Source organism: Aythya fuligula, chromosome 12 (assembly GCF_009819795.1).
Source record: "Aythya fuligula isolate bAytFul2 chromosome 12, bAytFul2.pri, whole genome shotgun sequence".
NCBI classification, from domain to species: Eukaryota; Metazoa; Chordata; class Aves; order Anseriformes; family Anatidae; genus Aythya; species Aythya fuligula.
The window spans coordinates 6,781,019-6,791,193 of NC_045570.1; the positions used below are offsets into that span (position 1 = coordinate 6,781,019).

General features: G+C 56.8%; 1 protein-coding gene across 1 annotated transcript; it reads left to right on the plus strand.

The window, feature by feature from the left end:
* The first annotated feature begins 7,092 nt into the window (after positions 1 to 7,092).
* IRX6 (iroquois homeobox 6) lies at positions 7,093 to 9,885 on the plus strand. The gene is given in 5 exon segments (XM_032195754.1): positions 7,093 to 7,161; positions 8,086 to 8,307; positions 8,832 to 8,944; positions 9,029 to 9,312; positions 9,392 to 9,885. Coding segments are annotated over 5 exon segments (1,182 nt in total).
* Positions 9,886 to 10,175: the final 290 nt, after the last annotated feature.

The following is a 10,175-nucleotide window of genomic DNA, read 5'->3' on the forward strand; positions in this document are numbered from 1 at the left end:
TATTTGCAAAACCCACAGGCAAAACCCTGGCACCTTTTTTTTTTTTGTTGTTGTTCTTTCAATTTTTAAGGTGAAAAAGAGTTCTCTAAGGTAAACGTGGGTGTCATTGCTCTGGTATCACACACGTCTCTGAAGCAAAGAGTAGCTCAGTGGCAGACCCCCCACACAAGCCGGTGCCCTGCTGGCCTGCTCCACTGTGCCCAGCATCGTCCCAGCGCTGTTTTAAGCCCACGTGGAGCAGCCCTGCTCCTGCAGACTCCCGGATGCACGACAAGAGGAGGATTAGGAGGACGGGTGTGTGAGATGCTGGCAGTGTCTTGCTGCTAGATCCCAGCACATGGCATTCAGCGTGCAAGGAATCCTTCAAAGCATGGCTCAAGTTTTTATGCAAACCCATTTAGGAAACCACTTATCTCCTCCGTAGATTCTCTCCTTTCTGTTTTCCTTCTTTTCCTTTTTTAAGCACTTTTGAAGAGGTGATCTCCACTGAGAGGTGGGTAGGACAGAAGAACAAGCCCTTGGCACACAGATTCTGTGGATTTGCAGCAAATCTCACACCCTTAAGTCACCCCAGGAATGAAGACACCCCAAGGACAGGCCTGCTGAAAAATTATATCCACAGATATATCTACAAAAAACAGGTCATTGCTGACTAGTACTTCCTAATAGCAGCAATGGAACCTCTGCACTTTGAAAGTCAACTGAGGAAAGCACGCACCCTTTCATGAGTTAAAATGTTTGGAATAACTTTTAAAAAATTACTCAGCTCCTCTGAAGTTTCTTTCATGGGATTGAAGATTTTTCTTGTATCAAATTATCTGTATTTCTCATGGATTATGCATTTCTCAAAAACTCACAGTTTGCAGATTAAAGAGAAAAAGTTAGAAAGGACACAATAGAAAAAAGATCAGTAAAGAAAAATATTTTAAATATTAATGACCAAGGGGGAAATGGAAACACATTAAAGGCAAATGTGAGAGCTTTTAAATATGTTATTAAAATTGATTTATAAATGAGACTCTTCTTTAACCAAGTGCTTCAGCCTTCACTACTTATTTCCTTCTGCTGTCTCTCCAAGCATTGGTGTCACTACCCAAAGCCTGTGGCATTAAAGAAAGGTATCTGCAAAATAATTAGGCTGGCAACAACTATGGGCCGTCTAAACAGGAAAACATCATTACATGAAGAATCTCAGATGGTGAGATGAAACATGGCTGTTGTCAGCTGCTGCAAAACTACCTGCAGGACACGGTCACTGGTGCCCCATGGGCTGCTCCGCTCTGGCCCCTGTGGGAAGGGAGCAAATTTGGCATGAATTTGCTAGAAATTTCCAACTTTGGAAACACCTCCAGCGATGGACCAAAATGGGAGGCTGCAGACGGGTGCTGCTGGCGTGTGGGAGCAGAAGGCGCTGCAGGGGGTGGGTTTGTGCTAGCCCAAACCCAGCAATAAACAGTATTTGAAACCTTCTGACTCCTGGGTCACACAAGAAGCACGTTGTAGTAAAGAACACAGCACCAGATTTGTATTGCTCAAACTGCCCAATTAATACACCCCAAGTAGTGGAAACTCTCCTTGAAAGGAATAAATTTTGTGAATTTGTGTAAAAGGAGAAAAAGTGCCAGTATATATTTAACAAATTAGTCCCTACGTATTTAATGTTCACTTAGATAGGCAAAATGCTTTATTTTAAAGCTGCTATCCATCTTAAACAACCATAAAGTTATAGGTGAAGACTCTAAACAGAAACATAAAACATCACTGGGAACTACAGAGCTCGTAAGTTTGATTTTGTGGTGAGAACGGTCTGCAAGACTCATTCTGAATGTCCTCATAAGATCCTTTTTATAGCAGGTTATGAATCATCACAAGATATCTTTAAATGGATGATCAATACTATATTTTCCCATAAAACGTTTGGTTTGAAATCCGATTTTAAGTGCATTAGAGTTTTTGTGCACTGAACGAGTGAGTGTCATAATAAATTGTCATCAGATACGAAAGAAATATAGCTTAGATTAATTGCCATATTTATTTATGACTCTATAAAATACATTGTGAAAGTCCTGGCACATTTTTTGGATACCAGCTTGAACTTTCAAGAAAGTTAAAAGCATTAAGCGAGACTGAGAGTAGATTTATTATTGGAATGTTTTTAATTGCAGTTTCAACCAGACACAGGTATTAGAATGGCTGTGCCCTTAATGGCCACGTCTCGTGTGCTTTTTCTTTAAAAATGATATACTTCCCATATTTTTATTGATTTTGTAAGATTTATCGTAGATTAGCGCTGCCTGTGTGTGAACTCACAAGTGGTCCCAGGCCCCGTGAGGCTGCCGGAGGGGCGGCAGCAGCGGGGCCGAGCCAGGCGAGGCTGGGAGCAGAGGCCAGGGGAGGCCCTGCCTCGCTCCTGCTGTGATGGAGAGCGGAGGCTGGTCGGATGGGGGTTCCAGGTTAAGCGGTCTGGAGTTTTGGAATAAGCTCCAAGCTCTTTCGAACATGCAGCAAACACAACTGGGGTTGGGTAAATTACACGTGGAAGTAAATAAGGAAGGGGTTCTGATGCCCACGTTTAACGGGGCGTCTATGTCGGTGGTAACTCACGGGAAATAAGGCACCGTTGCATGTCACTGGTGCTCTAATTAAAACACAGATCCTGGAAATCACAGCGAGCAGACTAGGAAATGGAATAAAGCTGTCATTCACTGCCACAGAACAAAAATGATGAACGATACCTACGGTAACACTGAATTAAAAGCCCTCGGCTTAGACCCACGCAGGCTCACCCAAACGGACAGCTGATACAAAGGGCACGAAAACCCGAACGCATCGTGCTGCTTACTGGCACCTGGCGAGCCCAATATCCTGCTCAAATTGTGGCAGAAGGGCAACCACTCTAAAAAATACGTATTCAAAATTATTCCTGTTGATTTTACTGGGAGCCCAGTCCACAGAGGGATCACCCTGACGGAGAGCAGCGACGCGGCCTAGCTCCTGCCGCCATCACACAGCCCCCGGCTGAGCGAGCGCAAACGTCCTCAGGGGTGAAGCCCTCCTGTCTGCGTGTGGACGTGTCCGCAGTGTGTGGTATCACTGCTTAAAACAAACAAACAAACAACTGTCTAACACCCAAAAAGCGGGTACAGAAGCTCTGGATCACCCTGCCCCAGAGCGCTCTTCCAGAAGGAGTTCCTCAGTGACCAGCCACGAGGGCAGGAGCTGGGTTTAGGGATGGCCACGGATCCTAGGGAAAATCCCCCCCAAGGAGCAGGGGGAAGGCCTAGGGCTGGCCATAGGCCCAGCTCCCGGTTTTACAGTGAACACAGCGAGGATCTGACGTGCAGGGGGTCCACGGGGTGCCATGAAGGGGGAGCTGGGGCTGGGAAGGCGAGGCAGCAGGGCCTGGCGTGGCACAGGGATAGGCTGCATGAAGGAGTTTTGTGTGGGCATCCCTGTCAGTATTTTTACTGCCCTCACCTCTCTCTTAATTTCCTGATGAATTTTAAATTGATTTTATTTAGCCACCCACCTAAAGGAGAGGGTTAGAGAAGCAAAACAAGGTTCAGCCCAAGGCCAGCCACGCTGCCCCATTGCCCCGTCAGTTATTTTTCTCCTTCCCCTCCCATGGTACACGGGGATTTTCACGACACTGGATTTTTCACAGATTTTCTCCATCACGGAGAAAACCCTTCACAGACACCACCAACAGAGCGACACGGGGCGGCTGCTCAGCTGAGCTAGCCTATGTAGGTAACTCCCTGGCAGCCGGGTGACATCTTTTTGGATGTTTCCTTCTGGAAGACAAGTGGCCAGCGGCAATCAAAGTTATTCCTGCTGTATTTCAAAAGCGATCTAAAAAAAAAATAATCTGTTACCTCTCGGGTTTCGCCTTCAGCTGACAAGGTAGCTCCCATTATCTCTGCAATTACACCTCACCTCCTAAATCAGCGTGCGGCCCGGCTGCACTGAGCCAATTCTCCCGTCTGTCCTGAAGACAGTTCTTTCTATTTCCTGCTTGTATGTTAAGCAATTAAAATGCTTTATCTTCCACAAGATATTAATCTTAATATTGTCCTAATTTGTTTAGTCTTTTTCTGCCTCTCATGCAGAAATCGGTCTTGACAATAGCCACTGAGATAAGGACAGAAACCAGCAAGCTTCACAATAAACCATCATATACACTATTTTAGTTTGTCAAAACAATTAGTGTTCGTTTTGGCTTTATTCAGTTAAATCTGCAGTGACTGATCAGTATAAATTATGTATTAGGCTGCCCAGCTGTACTTGTTTATTCATGCATGGACTTGAAGAATTTTCATTTTCTCAGTACAAAAACACTGCAGCCAAAAAAATCCCCCCATATTCTAAAATATAAAGAGACTTTCTTCTCAGCCACGGTTCTGCTCCATGTTTTTGAAGCTGCTTTGTTCCTACCCCTCTTGGAACGTTATTCTTCCTTTCCAGAAATGACACCCTAACGCTTATTTCAATTAACCTATTATTTCATGCACAGTCCACGGCAGCTGCGTTTGTGTCGGCGCGAAGCACGTAGCGCTACTTCCACCCCTCGCAATTACCTCCGAGCGAAGCAGTGCCAGAGCTAAACCAAACGATGGTGGTTTTAAAAGCACCAAAAAGCACATTGCGGGCTGCGTCTGAACCCTGCCTCGCTGCAAGAGGAGCTGCTCGGGGAAACGCGGACGTTTAAGCTCTTTCAAGAACCAAAGTTGGTGAATCAAGAGGGATCGCGCTCCGGTTCTGCCCGTGTTTGTAGTCACAAAGTCCTCGCTGGGACGACTCGGTAAAGGCAACGTGCGCTGTGGGTGTGTGATGATGGGGACGGGTATGACACGGGCTTAGATAAAGCAAAGAGAAAAATCAACAGCGAACTCGTGCAGCATCAGTTACGCTGCTCCGCGAGGCAGCGTACGAGCGGAATGGAAATTGGGTGTTGAAGCCGTCTCCCTGCAATAAAGGCAGCCAAGCACACGCTGCTTCCCCAGACAGGAGGTAACCGAGGTGTCTGCCAGGAGCTGCGGATCGCAGTAAGGCGATTCCACAGCATCAGGCGAGCCGGGGAGCCCAGTGAGGAGCACGCAGAGACAGAGGCTGCGGCCTCCTCGGGAGCTGGGGCAGACGGTGGGACTCGCTGCCTTACTGTCCGCAGCACCCCGCGTCCCAGGGTGAACGGCAAGGGTCACCGGGTGGCTCTGGGGCATGGTGGGTGCAAAGCTGGCTGCAGAGACACCTCCATAGGGCAGCGTGGAGCGAGAGGAGGCTGCTGGGGTGTGGGAGGCCACGCTGCGAGGCTGGGCTCTGCTGTGGCACCCCTCTTGGGGCAGGGGCTCACTTGCAGCCCCCCTGTGCAGCCATCCCCCGATGCCCACCCGGCTGTGGGGTCTCAGTGGAGGCAGGTAGGGGGGCACGGAGCCTCTCTTCGTTCTTTCAGCAAACAACAGCTCAAAAATCTTAAAAAGACTAAATTTTTGCTGAATTAAGTGCTTTAGAACAAGCGGGTTTATTCCTTCCTAATCAGCACCGCTCCCCCCGGAGGGATTCCCGCAATTAAATAATTAGCACCCGGTTGCGAGGGTCGGGAGGGGGGGTGGTGGCGGGGGGCAGCGGCCCCGTTCCCCGCGGGGGAGCCCCGAGGGCGCCCGCTCCGTCGGGGCAGCCCCGGGCCGAGCCGGGCCGGGCCGGGCCGGGCCGCTCCGCTCCGCCTGGCTCACGGCTCGGCAGCGCCACCCGACGGGGAGCGGGGCCGGGGCCGGGCCGGGCCGGGCCGGGCCAGGGGCACCGGGGCGGCCGCCTCCAGGGCACGGTCCCCGCCCCGGGACGAGAGAGCCGGGGAAAAGTTGCTTTGTTTTTCGTTTTTCCTTTTTTAATTGGTACCGAAAGGAAGCCGCGGCAGCCCCCGCAGCAGGGGGGTGGGGGGAAATCCGCGTTTAGCTGCCGGGGATCTCGGCTCGAAGGCAAACCAGCGATGTGCAAGCTGCTGGTTAAACGAGGGCATCGCCGTTCGGTGCTTGGGGCGATCAGGGTCGTGGGCATCCGTCCCTCCATCTATCCATCCCTCCATCCATCCGTCCGTCCATCTATCCATCCCTCCATCCACCTACCCATCCGTCCACCTACCCTTTAACCTTCCCTCCTTTCCCTCCATCCCTCTGTCCCTCCATCCCTCCATCCACCAGCTCCCAGCCACCCGCCGCCGCCACCCGCGGGGCTCCTGGCGGTGCTGTTTCGGGGCATTTCGTGCCGTGCCGTGCCATGCAATGCCGTGCCATGCCATGCCGTGCCATGCCATGCCGTGCCATGCAATGCCGTGCCATGCCATGCCGTGCCATGCAATGCCGTGCCGTGCCGTGCCGTGCCCCCTTTGCCCCCCAGCCCCGCGAAGGGCAGGACAGCAGCAAAGCGGGGCGCGCCACAACCGGCCCGGCGGCGCTCCTCTCCTCTCCTCTCCTTCATCCCATCCCATCCCATCCCATCTCCCCCAAGCCCAATTCGCATTGCATTATAAAAAAAAAAAACCCCAAGCAGCAGGAGCGCGACCCCCCCGCGCCCCGCAGCCCTCCCGTGACGTCAGCCCCGCTGCCGGCCCCCCCCGGCCCCGCCGAGCAGAAAATAACACAACTCGCCCCGCACCCTGCCAGCCCCGCGCGATTTTCCGCCCCCCACACCCTCCCCCCTTTGCTTCGGAGAGGGAAAAAAAAAAAAAAAAAAAAGGAAAAAAAAAAAAGCGAAAAAAAAAAAAAAGCCCCTTTGCACTTAAACCCTCTATACATGTGGGGTGGCTTTTTCAACTCTCTCTATCCAAACATATTTATTGCGAGAGATGGGAAGTGGGGGGTAGCTTCTTTTTTTGTATTATTTTATTTTTTTTATCCAGGCACCGACCCCCCCACCCTCCAGCCCCCCCACCGCCTCAGATGTCTGGCGGCTTTTCTTAAGTGCAATCATCTATAATTGAGCAAAAAAAAAAAAAAAAAAAAAAAAAAAAAAAAAGCCATACGTGGAAATGTGTGTGTGAGAAGGTGCATCGTGAAGCGGGGTTTAGTTACAATCGATCTTGGGGGGAAAATATTGCCTATGGTCCAAAAATAAGGAGCGGCTATGTCCTTCTCCCAGTTCGGATACCCCTACAGCACCACCGCGCAGGTAAGGCGAGTGAGCAGCACTCACTTTTGTTCCCGTTCCGCTGCTGCTGTCCAGATGTCTTGTTCCCCCTCCCTTTTTTTTTTTTCTTCTTCCCTTTTCCCCTTACTTCGAGCCTTTTTTTTTTTTTTTTAAAAAAAAAAAAGGGCACATCTGGAGGCTTTTTTAAAAAATGTGCGTGTGTGTTTCTGTCTCGTTTGTGTCGTGCTAGGCTTAAACAAATACCTCGCAGTTTGCCCAGCAAAAAGGCGCTCAGGAAAGCGGCGATCCCCCCCTTTTTCCCCCCCCCACCTCCGACCCTCCGCTCCCCTTCCACCGTGTAGTTTGAAGAGCAAAAACCCAAAGAAACCCCAAAAGCCCGGCTCCCAGCGCCGGAGGCGGCTCGGCTCGGCTCGGCTCCGCGCTCCCCGCCTGCCCCCGTCCTTCCCCGGCGGGTGGGGGGCTCCGGCGGCTCCTTCCCACCCCCGTCGGGTTTTAGGGGCACGTCGAGCCCCGATTTCTTTGGGGTTTCTCTGAGGTGTGCCTGCCGTGCTCGGGGAGCTGCTGCCCCCCGCTCAGCGGCTGAAATCCAGGGGCTCCGGGGGCACCCTGCGGCACCCTGCTGCGCCTCGCCCCTCCCGCATTACCCGGACCCCAACTTCTCGCCTCGCCCCCGCTGCGCGCCGGCCGGCCGGGAGGGAGCCTTGGATCCGCTGCCGTTTTCGGGGCCGAGCATCTCCGCCAAGTTCCCACCGCTTTTTTTTTCCTCGCGTTCCCCCTTCCCGGGGGCTCCCCCTTCCCCCAAGCCGGCCTCGGGTCCTCACCCCCCCCCTCGGAACCCCCCCCCCCCCCCCCCCAAAACCACCCCCAGGCGGCTCCAGCCGCCCCCCGACGGGGCTCCCCGCTCTCGGCGGCTGTCAGCGCCCCCCTGCTCTCTCCCCTCCGCAGTTCCTGGTGCCGGGCAGCCCCAGCACGACGTGCTGCGAGGCCGCCCCCCGCCCCGGCCCGGATGCGGCCTCGGCCCCGGCCTCCGCCGCCGCCGCCTCCCTGTGCTGCGCCCCGTACGAGGGCCGGCTGCTGGGCATGTACGGCGCCCCGTACCCCGGCGGCCAGGGCTACGGCAACTACCTGCCCTACAGCGCCGAGCCCGCGGCCATCTACACCGCGCTGGTGAGTGGGGGGGGATAGGGGGGCCTGGGGGGGCGAGCGGGGCCGGGCGGGGGGCGGACGGGGCTCTCCTTCCATCTGGGGCTCCCCCTCCGTTTGGGGCTCCCCCTCCATCCGGGGTTACTCCTCCATCCCCAGGTTTCCCCCCGCCCGTGGCTCCCCTTTCATTTGGGGCTCCCCCTCCGTCCGAGGCTCCCCCCATTCGTGGCTCTCCCCTATCCGGGGCTCCCCTCCATTTGGGACTCCCCCCATCCAGGGCTCCCGTCCATTTGGGGTTACCCCTCATCCCTAGCTCCCCTCCGCCTGGGGCTCCCCCTCCACCTGGGGTTACTCCTCATCCGTGGCTCCCCCCGATTCACGGCTCCCCTCCATCTGGGGCTCCCCCCATCCGCGGCTCTCCCCTATCCGTATCTCCCCCTCCATCCGTCTCTCCCTCTCCATCCGTGTCTCCCCCCCATTTGGGGTTCTCCCCCCCCATTTGGGGCTCCCCCCTCGGTCCGGCCGCCCAGCGCTCCCTCGCCTCGCAGAACCCCCAGTACGAGCTGAAGGACGGCACCAGCGGCCCCCTGCCCTCGGGGATGGCGCAGCCCGCCGCCTACTACCCCTACGAGCCGGCCCTGGGGCAGTACCCGTACGACAGGTAACAGCCCTCCGGGGGGGCGGGCAGGGCCGGGGAGGGGGCACCGGGCACCCCCCGTTATCCCCCCACCCCTCTCCCCGGTAGGTACGGGACGGGGGACTTGGGCGGCTCGGCCCGGCGCAAGAACGCCACCCGGGAGACCACTAGCACCCTGAAGACGTGGCTGTACGAGCACCGCAAGAACCCCTACCCCACCAAGGGCGAGAAGATCATGCTGGCCATCATCACCAAGATGACCCTCACCCAGGTCTCCACCTGGTTCGCCAACGCGCGGCGGAGGCTGAAGAAGGAGAACAAGATGACCTGGGCCCCCAAACCCCGGGGGGGGGACGAGAGGAAGGGGAGCCCGGCGGGGGGCGCGGGCGCAGGTAGGAGCCGGGAGCGGGGGGCAGCGGCCCCGGTCCCCCCCCTGTGCTCCCTGACCCCCCCCGGTTTGTGTCTGGGCAGAGCGGCGGAGCTGCAGGCTCAGCGACCTGGAGGAGGACGAGGAGGAGGAGGAGGAAGAGGAGGATGAAGACGAGGAGCAGGAGGCGCGCAAGGCGGACAAGAGCCGGCCCGGCGGCTCCTTGCTGGAAGCCCCCAGCCCGGCCCCGCGGAGCGACTGCAGCCTGCCCGGCCCCTTCCGAGCCCTCCCCTGCCCCAGGGGCCCGGCTGCGGACACCCCCCTGCCCACCCCCCCGACCCCCCAGCCCCCGCCGCCCCCCTACGCGCCCGCGGAGAAGCCCCGCATCTGGTCGCTGGCGCGCACCGCAGCGCGCAGGGGCAGCCCCGAGGGGGGCGGCGGGGCGCCGGAGCTGCCCCCGACCCCAAAAGCGCTGCGGGGCTCCCCCCTGGGGCTGCCGCAGCTCCCCGCGGCTCTCCGCCGCCCCGGGGAAGCGGGGGCACCGGGGGGACCCCAAGGTACCCGCAGCGGCGGGGCCGGGGGGGGCGGCGCGGCCTGAGCCCGTGCCCGGGAGCCCGGTGAAGGGGCCGGGCCCCCCCCCCGCCCCCCCCCGAGCTGCTTGTGTCTGTGCAGGCTGCGGGCGGGGAAGGCGCCGGGAGCGGCTGCGGACGGCTTTCAGGCCGGTGCTCAGGAGGTGAGGTAGGTGCCGGTGGTGCCCTGCCCCGCTCCCGGTGCTGCCCCCCCCTCCCTGCATCCTCCCTCCCCCCCCCCTCCGGGGGTCGCTCACCCCCGCTTCTCCCTCCCGCAGGGCCGCCTGCCCCTTCCCGAGCGCCGCCGGCGGGGTCCCGG